The 20669-nt window shown below is 37.4% G+C and overlaps 1 protein-coding gene across 2 annotated transcripts in view; it reads right to left on the reverse strand.

The window, feature by feature from the left end:
• Window positions 1-1330: 1330 nt before the first annotated feature.
• The window catches only part of LOC144969712 (uncharacterized), a 25372-nt gene continuing 6033 nt past the window's right edge, over window positions 1331-20669 (reverse strand). For both annotated transcript variants that reach the window (XM_078908873.1, XM_078908874.1), the window contains 4 exons: window positions 16952-17018; window positions 12855-13008; window positions 10307-10506; window positions 1331-5112 (listed from right to left, as the gene is read on the reverse strand). In XM_078908873.1, the coding sequence (XP_078764999.1) occupies window positions 1352-5112; window positions 10307-10506; window positions 12855-13008; window positions 16952-17018 (4182 nt within the window). In that variant the 3' untranslated portion in view covers window positions 1331-1351. The remainder of the gene's footprint in view (window positions 5113-10306; window positions 10507-12854; window positions 13009-16951; window positions 17019-20669) is intronic.

Below are 20669 nucleotides of genomic sequence, written 5' to 3' on the forward strand. Positions count from 1 at the left end.
ATTCACTTCCTTTTAACCGACGCTGAAATTATCTACGCGTCGGAAGCACTGTAGAACCTCTGTAAAAATAACCACCGCCCCTTCCAACCATACTGCTAATTTCTCACTCACATGACCAACTTACCGATGAACATGGACAAAATCATAACTATTTATTTGTTATAATTATAACAGGTAATTTGTGAACCGTTTTATCGATCTGTTAATATCGGGGTAAATCAAGGGGGGGGGGGGGGGGGGAAGTAAAATAATAATATCCCGTCGTTCTGGATAGACATGGCGGTATGATTAATATTTACTGTAATTATCTATTGTAAATACAAAACCGTCTTATTAAGAGAGTTTGCCGCAATGCTATCCCATTAATTTCTTGTAACTCACACTTTTATATCAGATTCTGATTTTTTTTTTTAAGGCTTTATTCATTTCGGCCAGATTTTAAAACTGCAAATATCAATGCATTGAGATGTTCTTAAACTTTTCCAATAACAAAAAATAATCATAATAAATACAATAAATATATAAATAAATTCATTTTAAAAAAACAATTTTTGACACAAGACCAGAATGGTGCGGGATTCGGAACAAGCAAACTACATTGCCAAGAGAAAGAGAAAAGGAGAGAGAGAGAGAGAGTGTGTGTGTGTGTGTGTGTGTGTGTGTGTGTGTGTGAAAAGGGAGAGAGAGAGTATGATATTTAAAAAATTGGCCAGAAAACTCGTCCTTCAACTATCGATATATTTAAATGACTCATCTTGGCAAAATAGAATTGTCTAAGGCAAGAGATGTCATATTGTACTCGTATAATGGACACGACCTGTGTATATATTGTTATTCGGTTACAAAACCGCACCATTGTAACTGATTAGGTTTATCTCTGAATCAAGATCTATCCTACATTCGTGGTTATAATATATATATATATATATATATATATATATATATATATATATATATATATATATATATATATATAATGTAAATTTTCACTCACATTTTTTTGCCGAGACGACTCGTTTCTGTGTTCCTAAGGTAAGGAACACAGGAACGAGTCGTCTCGGCAAAAAAATGTGAGTGAAAATTTACATTATATATTAGCTCTAACCACCATTATCGAGCACTTTCGTACCTACAAGTACCCACCAACACTCTAAATAAATATATATATATATATATATATATATATATATATATATATATATATATATATATATATAAACACGGTTGCCTTCTTTAAAAACAGGTGTTGGTTTGTGTGTTTGTTTTTAGTTTTCATGGTCAGAGTTAATCATAAAACCTTGCTTATAAAATTAGAATTATGATTCCTTACTGGCGTATTATATTTAATTGTTTAATTTAGTTTCAACATAATTATCATTGCAACGGCGTTAATAAGCATAAGGGCATAGAAAGAGCTTGTTAGTGAAATTGTCATAGCAGAACTTGAGAAAAAGATACGCTGCTGCACGCCAAATAGAATTTTGGTAGAGTTTGTCTTATCGCCATCCAGCGTTGTAAGCAAGGTTTCCTCCTCATTGAGTATCTTTCCATTTTCTTCTTCAACAATTTCTTCTTTGACAATCAGCGAAACATTCTCATCTTCGTCGTTGTTCTTATCCTTATTTTTCTCTTTGTTTCCTTTTTTCTTCTTATTGTTATTTTTCCCTTTGTTCTTCTTTTTTCCTTTCTTACTTACAGGATTAGCAGTTTCATCCTCGGGTTGCTGATCCTTGTCTGATTCTGAACTTTCACTCAAATTGTCAATTACGTCTCGTGACCCCTCAACCTCATTTTCAATACTGTTTTCATAATTTGAATTTTTGTCTGTATCGTTATCTCTTTCAGATGGGGCAGTAGTTATTGTATCATTATGGATACTGCTTTCCTTTTCGTTTGACTTTTCATTGTCTGTGTCCTCAATATCACCGCTCACTGGTTTAATTAACACAGCAGGTTCATCACCAGTGTTATTTTCTTGAATATCGCTGGGTACATTTGTTTCATTTGCTTCAAACGGCATTGGTAGTGAACGTGCCATTCCTCTTCTAAACGGCCAATTGAATACGTTGTTGCTTTCGTCGTTTGGCCGATTATCTCCATCGTTACCGTCATCTCCACTCTCTTTATCATTTGGCTTAATATTTCCAATTTTAATAAAAGGAAATCCTCCTTCCATTAGAAAAGGATTTTGATCTTGGTTGGGAACCGTTCCTGGGCCAAGTGCGTTATTTTCCATGAACCACTCCCCTCCCGGTTTTCCCACTGTTGAGTCGGTAGACCCTCCCAATAACCAGTCTGGAGTTGAGAATTCATCGTCGCTAGAATCTCCTCCAATATGTTGAGGTACAGGTCTTCCCCATCCGTTGTCCCACCAATTGATTGGTGGCTTTGGGTCACCTGACAACGACCGGGGGGTGGATTCGGTCATTTCTTGTGTTGCAGATGGTAAAGAAAGAGTAGAAAACATAGGATCGAGCCAATCCCAACCCCACCATTGCGGTGTTGATGAATATGGTTCTGTTGCTGAAGTTTCGGTGGTGATTTCGGGGGACGGAGAGCTCGATTGTGTGGATTTGTCCCAAAAATTCCAATCAAAGGGAGAACTTGATGCTGAGGATTCTGTTTTGTGTGGTACTGAGTCCGTTACAGAAGTGTCGCCCCATTCAAGCGATTCGGTAGTGCTTTGCTCTGGGTTAGTTACAAAAATGTTACCAGATTCAGAAGACGCGGTATTGTCTGACACTGGATCAGTTACAGATATGCCACTCGATTCATATGACCCTGTAGTGTCTGATACTAGGTCAGTTGCAGTGATATTACCCGTTTCAGAAGATTCGATATTGTCTGGTGCTGAAACCGTTTCACTCCATTCAGAGGAGTCGGTATTGTTTTGTTCTGGGTAACTTACAGAAATATTACTCGTTTCAGAGGACTCGGTATTGTCTGATTCTGATTCAGATACAGAACTGTTACTCGATTCAGATGATTCGGTATGGTCTGATACTGGACCAGTTGCAGTGATGATACTAGACTCGGGTGATTCTGATGGTACTGAGCCATTTTCAGAAATGTTACTCGATTCAGAAGATTCGATATTGTCTGGTACTTTGTCAGCTACAGAAATGTTACTCGATTCAGAAGATTCGATATTGTCTGGTACTTTGTCAGCTACAGAAATGTTACTCGATTCAAAGGATTCTGTGTTGTCTGGCTCAGGGTCATCTACGGATATGGTACCCGATTCAGAGGATTCAGTATTGTTTTGTAATGTGTCAGATTCAGAAAATTCATCTGATTGGGGAGATTTGCTAGCTTGTGTAGAATCATTTGTTTCAATGGAGGATTGGCCATTGATAATTATACCAGTCTCTGTCGGTGAAGAGTTATTTGACCCAGGTGGTTTAATGATTGAATCATTCGAAGGTGTGGTAATTTTTAAAGCATCAGTTGCTAAGGTGGATTTTTTTTCAATATATGCTGTAGTAGGATTGTCTGTTGTTGTGTTTCCTAGTAAAATGCCTATCTCAGGTAGGGCCTTCGTGCTGTTAGTATAGTAATATGGACGGTGTGTCGACATTTTCTTTTCAGTTTCATCAAATTCCATTTGTGCCAGGCTCTGATTGCCTTTGTCCGTTTGATCTTTTCCCGGTAATTTCGGGGGCGTTTTTGTTTTGTTTTCCTGTTCAACCAATTCAGTTGTTTTCTCCATGTTGTCCATTTCCGGAGATATTGTTTTGCCAAGTTCTTGGTTTAGTGGAGATATAATTTCTGTTGAGGCATTTGCTTCGCTTTTATTTAAAGCATGGATTGTGGTGTTTCCGTGACTTTGAAGTCCATGTCCCACCATAGTATTGTCTGTTGTGTTACCATCACTGAATGATTCGTTAGAATTGACCTCAGGACTAATGGTTGTTGTGTGGACTAAGATAGTTTGTGTTTGTTCAGGTCTCTGAGGAGTTAGATGAGGTCGAGGTATGATATTCTGAGACGTCTTCTTCAATTCGTCTTTTGGATTGATATCTGTTGTTGTTTTTCTAGATGGAGAAGTGTATATATCATTTGGTCTTCGAGTTGTTGTACGTTGTTGAAATATTACCTTTGTCGGAAAGTTGGCCTTTCCGTCGGTTGAAATAAACCGTTTTGTTGTCGTTTTTGGTGAGGCAGTTTGTATACCCAATGGTCTCGGATAAGTTTGATGCGGTCGAGGTTTGATAGTTTGAAGGGTCTTACTCAGTTCGTCTTTTGGTGTGAAATTGGTTGTTTTTGTTTGTCTAGGTGGGCGAGTGCGTATGTCAACTGGTCTCCGAGTTGATGGGAGTGGTTGAGGAGTCATCTTCGTTGGACCGTTAGCCATTCCATCATTTTGGATGATATTGTTTGTCGTTGTTTCTTTGGATAAGGCCAATGGTCTTTTAAGTGGATTTGCGAAATTTGATGGAACCTTATCCACTAGAGAAAATGGTTTAACGGTGATTGCAGTTGTTTCTTTTTGAGAATGAGGTGATCTTGGAGAAGTTTTTTGGTATTTATTAGAGTCATTTGATAGAGTGGTCGTTGAATAGACATTTGTTTGTTCGGGGTTTATTTCCTCACCATTTTCGTCGCTGTCTGCTATTTCCATCTCATTCCCTTCTGTTTCGTTATTCTGTTTTTTGTCATCCTCCTGCTGATGGCTCTCATTCTCACTATTGCTTTTGTTTTCCTCTTCTCCGTCATCACCCGTGCCGTCATCTCCCTCGTCGTCGTCCCTATCGTTGCTCTGCTCTTTAAATTCCTCTTTTTCTGTTTCATTTTCATTTCCATCCGTCTCCGTGACTTCATTCTCTTCCGCATTGGAGTCATGTCTTTCACTTTCATTGTCTGGCATGAACAACGAATGCTCTTCATTGGTGTGTAGAACCGCAGGAAAATGTACACCTCCAATATCTGCAATATCGAGAATACTTGTTCCCGGATCCCATTTTGATGCCATGGTGCTGTCCCACGTGGAACTTTCTGTCACAGAAATCGTGGTAATGTCGTCGGATGCCTCATCTTTCAATGGACTTTTCGTGGGTTTTCCTCTGGTCTCAAAGACTTTCAAGTTTTGACTATTCATCCATCTGTTCTTTTCTGGCAGAAAATGAAAGAAAAAGATATAATGAAATAATACATCTCTGATAAATGGTAGCAAGTCCCCACCTTCCGATCTTTAAGGCCCGTGGGGCCGGGATTAATCTCAGTGTTTAAAGACAGAAACGATTTTCAGTTTATTGTATTAAATTTATTTCCGTCTTATCGATCCAAAAACCCAATGTCTTCTACACTGACACAGCAAACTATTTAAAATGCCTTTCCTTACGATACATGTTAGAAGTGTCAAGATGCATACTAGAACCTGTGGAGTGAATTTTAAAGTAGATTAACACCAAAAACAAGAAAGAAAAAAATAAAGAGAAAGGAAGAAAAACCCGAAGCCTTTATGCAGTACAGTATCCACTAAATATGCTCAAAACGCTGAACGAGGCTAGAATATTTAGTTTTGCAATTGGAAAAATAATGAAAGAGGTCTGTGACATCAACGTTTTCAGGTCCGCGTGAAAGAAAATATGTAACTGTTGTCTATGGCCTGACTGGTATATGTGCGGCTATGTGGTCTAGTGGTATGACACTCGCTTTTGGATCGGAAGGTCCTGGGTTCGAGCCTCGCGCTCGGCGCATATTTGAGTCCTTGGAAAAGGCTCCTTACTCACATTCTCTCACCGTACTCAGGTGTAAAATGAGTACCTGGCCGTTAACAGCGTTGTCATTGTCCGAAAAATTGTAATATCGCCTAACATGCGTCATGTCCCGTCTTATATGTGAAATGTTGCTGTCGGTCAGGGACCCCTTGTAAAGCGCTTTGAGCACATTTAGTGGATATAGCGCTATATAAAGCTCAATTATCAATTATCTCGTTTCAATTCTGTATTTCTTTCTTATTTTATATGCTAAACGATATATTATTGAGCGGAGTAAGAGACTAGATGAATTATTATATTGGACGTTTCGGGTTTTCCCTTTATCAACAAAACAGAATTCGTCTGTAGTGTTTCATTCATTCTGATAAAGGGGATACCCGAAACATCCATTTTATCTGTTTTCGTATATTAAATTGAAGGTCCTAGGTTCGAGTCTCGCTCTGAGCGGCGCATAGTTGAGTCGTTGGAAAAGGCTCTTTATTCATATTCTGTCACCGTACTGAGTACCTGGTCATTAACAGCGTTGTATCTGTTGGAAAAATTATAATATCGCCTTATAGGCGTCATGTCTCGTTCTAGATATTAATTTTTGCTGTTGCCTGGGGACCCCTTGTAACGCACTTTGAGCACGTTTAGTGAATAATGCGCTATATAAAAAGCTCGACATAATACAGAAAGGACGTATTGTACGAGAGTGAGTCAAAAAGTAATGGGACTCTGCTTAATACTTTAACTTTAAAACAAATTGAATCATTACCATGCATCATGCCCCAAACTAAAGCTTGGCATTAGCTGAGTAGAATGTTATTTCTCAACGGAGTCTCCGTCTCGCTCGATAGCCAAAGTCCACCTTTTTGTTAAGCCATGTATTCCGTCCTCGTAAAACGCGCCTTTCAGCATTCTGGCCCAAGGTTGTGGAATTTACTACCACTAGAGATACGTTCTTCGTCTTCACTAGAGGAATTCAAGCGTCGATTGAAGACATGCTTATTCCGACAGGCTTTCTTTGATTATGTGTATAATTAGCGTTGTTCGTGTACTGTGTTAGGGCTTAATCTATGTTATGCGCCAAGAGCTCTCCTGAAGAAGGATGTTTGGCGCACTATAAATCTATACCATTATATTATTATATTATTAACTTCGTTGACTGAACTTTCAGCCTTATTTCATTATTGTCTTGGCTTCATCATCTTCAAAGCGACGTCCCCTCAGTACTCCTTCAGTGGACAAAAAAGATGGAAGCCTGAAAGTGTTGACAAGTCTGGTGAATACGGAGATGAGACAGCGTTGTCCATGGATTACTCCCTTTTCCTGACACATGTGTGTGGAAGGATATTTTCACGGAGAAACTGTTCGTTCCATCTCCAAATCAGGTCTAACTCTACAAATCCTTGCGTTTTGCCGCTTTAATCTCTATTTGTACCTGCTATCTCATCAAGGGAAGTTCTTCTACCAGATTCATCAATGCTTCTGTCTTTATTTGATTCGCTATTTGCTTGGACGGCGAGCGTCACAAGATTTGTCAGATGAAAACATGTTTGAGAGGATTTCAGGTTAGGCGTTGTATTGCATCTCATTTTCTTCTAAATGGCGAGATACACGTTCAACCCACCTAAAAACACGCCGATACAAAATCCTGAGTTTTATAAACTTTCCCCAAGGCGTTTAAAAATCTTACTCCGATGTTTCTTCTTCGAATACAAGACATTCAATGTCAGCTCCATGTCGCTGACGGACATTCGTGGGGGCAGCCATTTTGAACTGCCATAACTTTGTCAAATTAGACAGATTTAAAATTTTCAACTTTTGGTTTATAGGGTACATGCGTAAGTTCAATTGAGCCAATATAACGTCACGTGAAAAAAGAAAATCAACTCAATAGGACATTTGTCACACGTCTGTAAACGAATTTCCATTTTTTGGATGAATAATTTATATTATTATTATTGTTATTATTATTATTATTATTATTATTATTATTATTATTATTATTATTATTATTATTATTATTATTATTATTATCATTATTATTATTATTATTATTATATTATTATTAGTCTATTATCATTATTATTATTATTATTATTATTATTATTATTATTATTATTATTATTATTATTATTATTATTATTATTAATTTATTTTTTTTTTGGACTCGCTCTCGTATTTATGTTTTCATTGAGTTTTTGTTGTTGTTGTTATTGTTGTTGGCTGAAGAATGGTTTTGAGCCCGAAACGTTCAGTGTTTGCTATTTGTTTTCGTTTTTGGGGATTTTATATTCATTTTTGTTTATTACAATCTCGACCTATACTATCTCATGTTTGTAAGGGAGTGAGATCTATCCTATCTAGATCTATAGGGAATGAGTTTAGCGGAAGAGTAGCGTCCCTTGATTGGACGTCACCCATAGTCTGTGACGTCACCGGCGGAAAAGTTATTAGAGAGAGAACGTCATGTTGGTTGTGCGCATGCGTCTCTCGTCCTCGGAGGAATATATGTATAAAAGCTAGGCTCATTTTTAAAACTTAGATACTGCCACGTAGGATATGTTTTTCAGAATTATTGACCAGTATGAACATTTTTATAGCAAATTTCCATGGATTGACTAGGCAGACGCGTCTTTGAATGTTTATTTTAATTCCCCCCCCCCCCCCCCCCCCCCCCCCCACTCCAGAAGACAATTATTTAGCAATGACTATCCCGCACAAATCTTTGGGCCTCTTTTTCGCTCACGAAGTGCCCGAATTCGCGTCAAAATATGGGACGAAGCCGTTTCGTATATGCTATTTTTAAAAATTAATTACGACGCTGTTTATCGATGAATATGACTGAAAGTTGGCACACATTTAGAAAAAAGGTTATTTTAGATTATGTCAAACGACAAAACTCGTGCGATTACCAGAAGACCGTTGAAAATAGATTTGTACTCTTTGGAGTAAAATATTTCTAAAACTACCGGGCGTGGAGGTTTTGTCGCTGACAAGGTAATACGTGAACATTTCTTCTTTTTGGTTGTAAATTTTCATATGAATATGACGAGTACTTTTCCCGTATTTTGCAAAACACCATCCTAATTTGCTCTTCAAGTTTCAATCTTTTAATCCACTAATTACGCAAGATACAATCAAAGGTCGAAAAAAAAAATGCCGAAAAAGCGTCCCATATTTTCGCGTTTTTTTCCTCTTTGCGGGTCATTCAATTAAATGACACCTTTGAAACTGCATAACTTGTTTATTTATGAATGGATTTTCAACATTCAAAAACATTTTTACTCAGTGGAGATAGGGCTTTGATTTTAGACAAAAATTTTCCTCAAAAAGAGAAAAAAACATTTTTCATAGTCATTGCTAAATTATTAGGATCATTGTACATTGTATGCAGTATAAGTGGCGCAATTTTTGGACTAACACCGTTACAATATCTGCCAATTCCGAAAGTAGGCCCAGTAGCCCCAGTCCTCTCCACACACGCCTGAGTCGAGTGAACTAATGTGTACACTGTTCGCGTTAGACTTTTTACTTACTTACTTTGTTTTTTTTTTAAATGAGAAAAACTGATTGGAGATGTAAAAGTGATGGTGATAGTGGTAGTGATAATGGTAATGGTGGTGGTGGTAACGGTGATGATTGGGGTAGTAGTGATGATGGTAATATTATTATTGTTATTGTTATTCTTCTTCTTCTCCTTCTGCTTCTTCTTCTTCTTCTTCTTCTTCTTCTTCTTCTTCTTCTTCTTCTTATTATTATTATTATTATTATTATTATTATTATTATTATTATTATTATTATTATTATTATTATTATTATTATTATTATTATTATTATTATTATTATTATTATTGTACGTATTGATGGTATTACGATTGTTGTATTTTTGTGTGGTGTATCAGTTTATTTTTTGGTTCCATTACCATTTTTATTTATTTATTTATATTTTTTTTCCCACTTTCATGTATGTTGTCATCAAATTGTTGATTTATTGGCGAAAGCCTAAGATTGAATAACCTTGAAACTTGAAACTTGAAACTTAATCCTCTTCAGGCCTCGAGGCACATAGGGCATCCACCAGACATCTCCATTTTTTTTTATGCGATCGGCTGCTTTTGCGGTGGCTGTATTCCAGGACAGGCCTGCTTCCTTTAATTCTTTCTCCATGGTCCTTCGCCTTTTTAGTCATTGTTAAATCCTTTCGTTTCTGACCACTTTGAACAAGACTTGATTATGTTACGAGACGAAAACTACTAACTAATATCAAACACAAAAGTGGAGGTGAAATATAAATATAGGGAATGAGATTAGCGGAAGAGTTGCGTCCCTTGATTGGACGTCACCCATAGTCTGTGACGTCACCGGCGGAAAAGTTATTAGAGAGAGAACGTCATGTTGGTTGTGCGCATGCGTCTCTTGTCCTCGAAGCGAGGACGAGAGACGCATTCGGTGACGTCACAGACTATGGGTGACGTCCAATCAAAGGACGCTACTCTTCTGCTAATCTCATTCCCTATAGGCGTGAAAATAAAGAGAAGAATGTGGATCTATTTGTATCTAAATGACGGGGTTACGGCCAAAATATCTGAATAATTTACCATATGTGACATTCCGGATTGTGATGGTGCCAAAGATATCCTCCATGAGCACATGCATCTCTTGTCCAATGCGCTGTTGCCTGTTACTGCCCATTAATTGCCGAGTCTCAGCAAGATAGAAATAGCCGTCAGCACTGTGTTTTGTGAACATCCATCGATTGCTGGTTGCTTTTTTCAACATCAACTTTGTTATTGGATAACTGAAATTGAAATATTAGATCATATATACAAACGTATAAACGTGGAAATTGAAAACTGTGAGTAGAGGATAAAAGGGGAAAAATAATTATTACAGATTCTTAGGAGTCACAACACCATCCATTAAATGGTATTAATTAAAAAATAATTATGCCTTTTTCGCCACGACATAATAAGATATCGTCGCCGAGACATTCCACGAAGGAATATAGATAACTCATCAAACAAGATGTCTGATGTCAACAGGAATCACCCATGTTGTCCAAGTGAGCAATTTGGGGGTTAATAATCTTGCTCACTGAAAAAAAACGAAAGTGCCTGACGCGGGGCTCGAACCTGGGTCCTTCCGGGTCACAGTGCAATGCCTTAACCACTCAGCCACTTTAAATGGTATTAGAAGTAAAAATACCTGACAAAAAATCGAGTCTAGAGACAAACCAATAAAATCAGGGATAGAAAATGTGGAAATAAGAACTGTAGAGAGAATACAATGAAACCAAAGATAAAAAAGACAGGTAAAAGGGACACGGTCAACAGAGATAGGAAATAATTTTAAGAACGATATATTTCTGAAGCTAGTCTGAAACTAAAATTACAGACTACCAATCTACGACAGAAGAATACAAACCGCGGTTATCCGTCATCACAGAAACGACCAATAAACGACCTTTTTTCTTTTCTTTTTTTTTTCTTTTTTTTTTTTTTTTTTTTTTTTTTTGTGCAGTAAGCAAAATCTTTACCCGTGTCCAACGAGTCATAAATGACACGACCCGTTTTTTGGCAACTATAGTGGTAGGAGTAGTGGTATAGTTGTCGTGTGTGTAGTGGTGTAGTGTGTAGTATAGTAGTAGTAGTAGTGGTGGTAGTAGTTATAGTAGTAGTAGTAGTAGTAGTAGTAGTTAGTAGTTAGTAGTAGTAGTAGTAGTAGTAGTAGTAGTAGTAGATAGTAGTAGTAGTAGTAGTAGTAGTAGTAGTAGTAGTAGTAGTAGTAGTAGTAGTAGTAGTAGTATTAGTAGTAGTAGTGTAGTAGTAGTAGTAGTAGTAGTATAGTAGTAGTAGTAGTATAGTAGTGTAGTAGTAAGTATGTAGTAGTAAGATAGTAGTAGTAGTAGTAGTAGTAGTTAGTAGAGTAGTAGTAGTAGGTAGTAGTAGTAGTGTAGAGTAGTAGTAGTAGTAGTATGTAGTAGTAGTAGTAGTAGTAGTAGTAGTATGTAGTAGTAGAGTAGTAGTAGTAGTAGTAGTAGTAGTGTATAGTAGTAGTAGTAGTAGTAGGTAGAGTTAGTAAGTAGTAGTAGTAGTAGTAGTAGTAGTAGTAGAAGAAGTAGTAGCAGTAGTAGTAGTAGTAGTAGTAGTAGTAGTAGTAGTAGTAGTAGTAGCAGAAGTAGTAATAGTAAGAGTAGTAGTAGTAGTAGTAGCAGTAGTAGTAGTAGTAGTAGTAGTAGTGGTAGTAGTAGTAGTAGTAGTAGTAGTCGTCGTCGTTGTAGGAAAGCAAATCTCATTCATCGTGTAGGCATCATTCAGTGTCAATACTGCGTGGAGTCCTCTATCAACTGCATGTTTAAAAGAAGTTATTGTTTCACCATTTTTTGGGTATTAAAATCAATGTATTCCATGTTCAAAACTAAACATTGAATAAATAAAATGAGTTTTGTTGAATCGCGATAGAACATCTGGTGATTCATATCTTAAAGGTGTCTCTCGTGTGAATGTAACCATAGAAAAATGAACAAACAAAAAAAGTGTGTAAAATCAATGTTATGCGGGCAAGCAATAGACAATTTTATATCATCATCATCATCATCATCATCATCATCATTGCCTTTTTCACCCTGGGTCAGGGTATAGGCCACAGACAAACAGTTTCCATCCTTCTCTATCCTGAGCTAACTTTTATATAAGTTTATTAAATCGTCTCTTTTTCCTCTGTATTTGTCATATCAGTTTTAGTTTTGCTAAAAAATAAAAAATAGAACCAAACCTAAGAAAAAAAAACCAAAATATTATAATCAAAACAAGAGAAAAACAATTTTTTTTAAAAAACCCAACGACAACAAACATCAGCTCGAACACTAGTCTCCCGGATGGAAGAGCATCGTCGCCTTACGCCTTATCCTCTGAGACCTCGCCCCCTTCCCCCCCCCCCCCCCCCCCCCCCCCCCCCCACCACCACCACCACTACTACCACAACCACCAACACGATATAAACGGGAGAAACTAATATAAACAGCCACGAACACCGCCCATTGCAGAACGAAAAAAAAAAGAAATGTAAATTAAAAAAATTAAAGATAGAAGGAAAAAAAAAAGAAGAAGAAATATTGTGCAAAATAAAGTAGTAAGATCGTCTCACTCTTCTCCAGTGTAGAAAATCTTCAGCATGGATCTGCCTTGAACTTCGAACTTCACCTGCATGGCTCTTCCAGCCCATGGGCATTTGACAAAGGCGTATTTGTGTTGGCGGGCATAGTCCTTTTTCCAAAGGCTTGAGATCGTCATGATTTCATCTGCCATTCAAGATAAGGAACCAGTGGCGGTTCTAGCCTATTTATAGTGGTGGGGCAAAGATGATTCGGTCATATATATATATATATTTATTTATTTATTTATTTTTTTTTGTTCACCTTAAAAAAAAATATTTCAACCACAAATAATCACATTCACAATGAAATGACAATACAGGTAGATTTTAATTATACCAAACGTAATCAAAAATGAATCACGAAAGAGAATACAACAACAAAATAAAGCGAAGAGACATAATGCGACAACTTGACAATACAAGTCCATTTCGTTCACTCGAAAAATTTAAGAGATGCTTTAATCCCTCAACGGCGAGATTAATATTTCTGTTACATTACTGGTTTTCAGTAGTACGTAGTAACTGTAAAGTTTTAATCGAGAAGCAACAACAGCGATATGACTCGAGTTTGCATCATTTTTACTGCTCTCTTGGTGGTTAGAATGATTGTGCCGGTGGTGGTAGTGGTTGGAATAGTGGTAGCGGTGGTGGTGGTGGAGGAGGAGGAGGAGGAAGAGGAAGAGGAGACGGTGAGGGAGGATGTAATTATGGTAGTGGTTTTGGTGGTACTGTTGGTTAGAATGATAGTTGTGGAGACGATGACGGAAATTACATGATGATGTTGATATTGTTTTTATTGCTATTGTAGTACTTGTTGTTAATGTTAATGTTGTTGTTGTTGTTGTTGTTGTTGTTGTTGTTGTTGTTGTTAATGATGATGATGATTATGATGACAACGACGATGTCGTCGACAATGATGATTACTATACGATAATACAAAGTTTATTCAATCTTAGGCTTTCGCCAATAAATCATACAATTTGATGACAACATACATGAAAGTGGAAAAAAAATGATAAATGGAACCAAACAATGAACTGATACCATAAATAACCACACAAAAAAAAATCAAAAAACAATCGTAATCCCACCAATACGTACAATAATAATAATAATGATAATAATAATAATAATCATAATGATAATAATAATAATAATAATAATAATAATAATAATAATAATAATAATAATAACAAATGATAATAATAACAATAATAGTATTACCATCATCATTACTACCACCACCATCATTATTACGTTTGCAATCAGTTTTTCTCGTTTTTTTTTAAAAAATTGATACCTATAATAGACGAAAATTCCGGTGATTTTGTTAAAGGGTAGTTAAAATATCTAGGATTTTATTAATCCTGAAAACTACGATTTTTATTTTCCTATTTCAAGTAGGCAGGTCTGCTATGACAAGTATCAGTTCCATAGTAAAAAAAAGACAAAAACAAAGTTTATTTAATCTTAGGCTGTCGCCAATAATTCATACAATACAATTAAGACAAAACAATGCTACCAATCTCTCCTCATGCATTCGTTAGACTATGACAATAACGACCGTGTTATCTTTACTCCTTACTCCTTACCCAACCAACCCCTAGCTTCCCGCCTCTTCATCACGAACTATCTTATGTATGTATTAGCTTCAGGACGGGCAAGTACGGAATCTGCCCACCCTTCCTTTAAACGTCTTTATTTCCTCTATAACTTAGTTAGAATTCAACTCTCTCTTTTCTCAGAAGAGTATTTATCGTATACTAATTCAATTGTTGAGAAAACCAAAATGGTGGTTGTATTTTATATATTTATTTAGTCTTGACTTTTGAATAAAAATGTTTTGTTTTATTAGAGGAAATACAATAGAAAATTACATTGTTTTGCAAAAATATTTAGTCTGGCAATAAAAATACAGCGGTAATTACTTTAAGAATTGGAACAAAAAAGAACTAACAAATTAATTTGTTAAAGAAAAACAAAACAAAAAAAACAACAAAAAATCAAATAAGAAAACAATTTAAATAAATGAGTTTTGAGAAGCACTAAGGAAAACGAGAAAAAAAAAAGAAATAATTTAAATGGATAAACAAATATATAAAAACAACACAAGTTAATACTAAATTGATATATTAGTAAATTAATAAATTAAATTCAATACTGAAACCTTCCCAAAGTCATTACATCAATGGTACCAGCACAAGTAAGGCAATAAATAAGAAAAAGTACGTTTGCCAAAATCTCTATTTAATTTAGTGTTCACTGGTTTATAAGGTGGGCTCATTTGAATTAGCCCGACCTAGTGCTAGAGAGGCCAGACAGCAAAATCGGAGTTCACTGTCAGGCGACAAGACGATGAGATGACGATGTGGGCGGAGTGGAGTGGTTTGAGGGGGGGGGGGGAGGGGGTTGATAAAAAGAACAGGAGCGTATCCTGGTTTATGTATTACGGGGTGCATGGTGATTCGCAATCTATCAAAAATACACACAAATTGATTTCAGTACGAAGTATCAAGTTTAAGTAATAACTTTTGAAATTATCTAATTTAAATTAGATTATTTCGGACCTAGTAATACAGCATATAACTTGAAAAAACAGGCTGGTATTTGCCCACCCTGCCCATTATTACCAGCCGTCCCTGTAAGGAACTTACAACAAACATAATATTTGATTTCGATGACAATGACATTGGATATTATTTGCATTTTATATATCAACTAATTGAAACTCTCGAATGTTATAAAAGTGGATATAGATACGTATTAAATGAATATTGATAGGAAAAATTACACGACGAAACTTGACTATGACTCCTATTTGTGTGTTGGATATCCAATGTTTTGAAACAGCGATCGTGTATGGAAAATTGTTAAATTAACAATGAATATTATTTTTATAACTTTGAAAAATTGTATCAACGCATGAACATTTCACAGAGCTTTTAAAGGTTTTTAAAGGCTATTGGCTATTACACGATGCGAAGACAACATGATTATTTCAAGCATTTATGCCATTCTAAGACACAAACACCTTTTATCTAAGTTGGCCAAAAATAAAAAAAAATAAAAAAAAAATTTAAAAAAATAAAAACCCAAAAACTATACACGTATTTGAAAGTTAGAGGTCGTCTAAATATATCGATATATTAAAATGACAGTAAGCTTATAGTAAGCTAATAATTCTTGAACCCAAGACTTCTTTGCGGCTATGTGGTCTTGTGGTAAGACACTCGCTTTCGGATCGGAAGGTCCTGGATTCAAGCCTCGCTCGTAGCATAGTTGAGTCCTTGGAAAAGGCTCTTTACTCAAATTCTCTCACGGACTCAGGTGTAAACTGAGTACGTGGCAGTTAACAGCGTTGTCTCTGTCGGAGAAAAAATGTAACATCGCGTGACAAGCATCGTGTCTCGTTCTACATGTTACGTGTTGCTGTTGACCAGGGACCCTTTGTAAAGCGTCTTGAGCACGTTTAAGGGATATTGTGCTATATATAAAAGCTCTAAGTTTTTTGTTTGATTTATCAAGAATTTTGATATTAAGACAACTTATATTTCTGCCAATAAGCGTTCAACCCAAGGCTTCTGTCGAGACTGTTTGAAACATTCGAGACAAAATTATGAAAAAAAAAAATGTGTATGATAGACGAAACGAAAATATCACCTCCTCATTGTATTGTATGATGTTAAATATCATTACCACTAATATCATTATCTTCATTATAACTACCAATCGGAAATCGATTCATAGATCTTAACGACATCCTTAAATTGAGCTTTTATATAACGCAATATCCACTAAACGTGCTCAACGCGCTTTACAAGGGGTCCCCTGGCAAGCAGCAACATTTAACATGTAGGACGGGACATGACGCCTTTTAGACGATATAGCAATTTTTTTTCGAACGGGGACAACGCTGTTAACGGTCAGGTACTCATTTTACACCTGAGTACGGTGAGAGAATATGAGTAAAGAGCCTTCTCCAATGACTCGACTATGCGATGAGCGAGGCTCGAACCCAGGACCTTCCGATCCGAAAGCATGTGTCATACAACTAGACCACATAGGCGCACATCCTTATATTTACTTACTTGGACTACAGTCATCACAAAGTCCAGTTACCCGTAAAACTAACTCCTCCTCCTTCCGGTCTATAACCTGTATAAGAACGACAGAACACGGGGCAATTAGGATTTCATTGAGAACTTGATTTATTATACCAACTCACTCCCCTTTACAGCACTACCCTGCAAATGTGGATACACGTGTCCATTAAAGCGATTAACGTAGTAGTAGCAGTAGTAGTAGTAGTAGTAGTAGTAGTAGTAGTAGTAGTAGTAGTAGTAGTAGTGGTAGTATAGTAGTGAGTAGTAGTAGTAGTAGTATGTAGTATAGTAGTAGTATAGATGTATGTGTAGTAGTAGTAAGAAAGTAGTGGTGGTAGTATAGTAGTAGTATATAGTAGTAGTAGTATATAGAATAGTATATTTGTAGAGCAGCAATAGAAGAAAAGTAGTAGTGTGTAGGTAATAGATAGTAGTAGTAGTAGTAGTAGTAGTAGTAGTAGTAGTAGTAGTAGTAGTGGTAGTAGTAGTAGTAGTAGTAGTAGTAGTAGTGGTAGTAGTAGTAGTAGTAGTAGTAGTAGTAGTAGTAGTAGTAGTAGTAGTAGTAGTAGTGGTGGTAGTAGTAGTAGTAGTAATAGTAGTAATAGTAGTAGTAATATCAGCAATAGTAATAGTTGTGAGAGCAGCAACTAGAAGAAAAAGAAGTAGTGGTGGTGGTAATAGTAGTAGTAGTAGTAGTAGTAGTAGTAGTAGTAGTAGTAGTAGTAGTAGTAGTAGTGGTAGTAGTAGTAGTAGTAGTAGTAGTAGTAGTAGTAGTAGTAGTAGTAGTAGTAGTAGTAGTAGTAGTAGTAGTAGTAGTGGTAGTAGTACACAAACTATCCAAATAGTACAGAGGACAAATTCTTTAGAGCAGCGGGAATACACCGTACCAACTACAGAGCTGAAGTAGATGCCTAATGAGAGTCTACAACTTGTCTTGCAAATAATCCGACAGAACATAGGAAATAGTAATCCTGACTGATGCCCTCTCGGTTCTTCAGTAGCTATAAACTTCTAAGTTAAAATATGGAAAAATCGAAGATCTATTCACATCCCTAGATCTAGTATGCAGGCCCCATCACATCGTCCGTCAATGGATTCCATCTCACTGTGGCATTGGAGGTAATGAAGTTGCAGATGCACTCGCCAAGAAAGGAACCAGATTGCTACAGGAGGAAGATGCTTCATCATATAGGGAATGGGATTAGCGGAAGAGTAGCGTCCCTTGATTGGACGTCACCCATAGTCTATGACGTCACCGGCGGAAAAGTTATTAGAGAGAGAACGTCATGTTGGTTGTCCTCGCAAGCTACTACTACTACTACTACTACTACTACTGCTACTACTACTACTACTACTACTACCACTACTACTACTACTACTACTACTACTACTACTACTACTACTACTACTACTACTACTACTACTACTACTACTACTACTACTAATACTACTACTACTACTACTACTACTATTACCACCACCACTACTTCTTTTTCTTCTAGTTGCTGCTCTTACAAGTATTACTATTGCTGATATTACTACTTCTACTACTACTACTACTACTACTACTACTACTACTACTACTACTACTACTACTACTACTACTACTACTACTACTACGGAAAAGTTATTAGAGAGAGAACGTCATGTTGGTTGTGAACATGCGTCTCTCCTCCTCTTATAACTTTTCCGCCGGTGACGTCACATACTATGGGTGACGTCCAATCAAGGGACGCTACTCTTCCGCTAATCTCATTCCCTATACTTACTTACTTACTATCCTCATTGACGTTGGTTGCCCGCACTCTGCAATGACAAATGTCTGCCCATTCCTCCCGTCATACAACTCTCTTCTATTCACTGTGGCACTGGAGGTAATGAAGTTGCGGATGTACTCGCCAAGAAAGGAACCAGATTGCTATAGGAGGAAGATGCTTCATCATATACATACTTACTTACTTACTATCCTCATTGAGGTTGGCTTCGGTGTGGAGGAGGACTGGAGAGAGGTGTGGAACAGGGAAACACCAAGAGGAGGAAACATCATTAAAGATCCAACCAAAAGAGTGCCTGAATTCAATAACGCCAGGAAATACTGGATTTCCTCAAACCGCCTCTTAACTGGACATGGCAGAACTGCATCAAATATGTGCAGATGGAAACTTGGAAACAGTGATACCTGCCAGAAATGTCTGGCAGCCCCAGAGACCAGCGATCACATCGTCCTCCACTGCCTAGTCACTAAACTTGAGGGTGGCTACGAAACAGTCCTTAGGGCGGAGGAAGACTTTGGAAGCTGGGTCGACGAGATAAATTTGGAGGTGTAGCCATACGCTACTACTACTATTGAGGTTGGCTGCCCGCACTCTGCAATGACAAATGTCTGCCCATTCCTCCCGTCGTACAACTCTCTTCTATTCATATCTATCCATTCTAGGATAATTTTTATATAACTAGACCTAGGTCTTCCTCTTCTCGTTTGCCCTCCATTTCCCCCTGTACCGCATCTGTCATTAAAAAAATTAAAATTTTATAATTGAGCTTTATATAGCGCAATATCCACTAAATGTGCTCAAAGCGCTTTACAAGGGGTCCCTGGTCAACAGCAACATTTAACATGTAGGACGGGACATTACGCCTGTTAGGCGATATTACAATTTTTCGGACAAAGACAACGCTGTTAACGGACAGGTACTCATTTTACACCTGAGTACGGTGAGAGAATGTGAGTAAAGAACCTTTTCCAAGGACTCAACTATGCGCCGAGCGCGAGGCTCGAGTCCAGGACCTTCCGATCCGAAAGCGGATGTCGTACCACTAGACCACATAGCCGCACATTAGGGTCATTAGGGTGTATGGTTAGGCTGCTTCATTATATAAAGAAACAAAAAACATCATAAGATCCCCGTTACTGACTTATTGACAGCATTCGAACTACAATTGGGTTGACCTATTTTACCAGTTGACCAGACAAGTTAAAAAAAATATATATAGTAGTCCTTCAGAGCCCGTGGAGTCGGAGTTTATCCCGGTTTCTATAGCGGGAAACAGACAATAGCAATTACTTTCTACCCTTTGGATAGGACGCTAGTCTATCACAAAATACTTTCTGCCATTTCTAACAGACCCAGCTACCCAATCACTGCTGGGTGGACAGGGGGGGGAGGGTCAGAAAAATATCTCGACTGCACCCGGGATCGATCTTTGTCCCTTTGCGTGTGAAGCTAGTGCTCTACCAACTGAGCTATCGTTGACCAGACAAGAGCAGGCCACATTCTTTAGGATGCGAACTGGTCATGATAGATTTAAACACCACCACCATCCCAAATTCCAGGTAGGAACTACAGGTCAGTGCCCCCGTGGACCATGAAGTATGACAGGTCCACACATCCTACAAAATTGCCCAACTTTAGTAGAAAATACTGGCCACCGACTGCCTCAATCAGCCCGAGGACTAAGCTCCACGGGAGTCTGGGGGATCTCCAGAGGACAGCAACATCTGATGGAGAGTAGACTTAAAATCTGAGCTGAGCGAACGCGAAGAAAAGAAGAAGAACCCAGAACGTCCAAATCCGAAGGCGGTGCAATACCACAAGACCACATAGCCGTAATTATAGAAGTACTAACAGTAGGTAATAGCAGTAATAGCAGTAGCAGTAGCTGTAGTAGTAGTAGTAGTAGTAGTAGTAGTAGTAGTAGTAGT

This window comes from Berghia stephanieae, chromosome 3 (genome assembly GCF_034508935.2).
Source record: "Berghia stephanieae isolate SIO BIC M18660-M18661 chromosome 3, UCSD_Bste_1.3, whole genome shotgun sequence".
Lineage (NCBI taxonomy): Eukaryota > Metazoa > Mollusca > Gastropoda > Nudibranchia > Aeolidiidae > Berghia > Berghia stephanieae.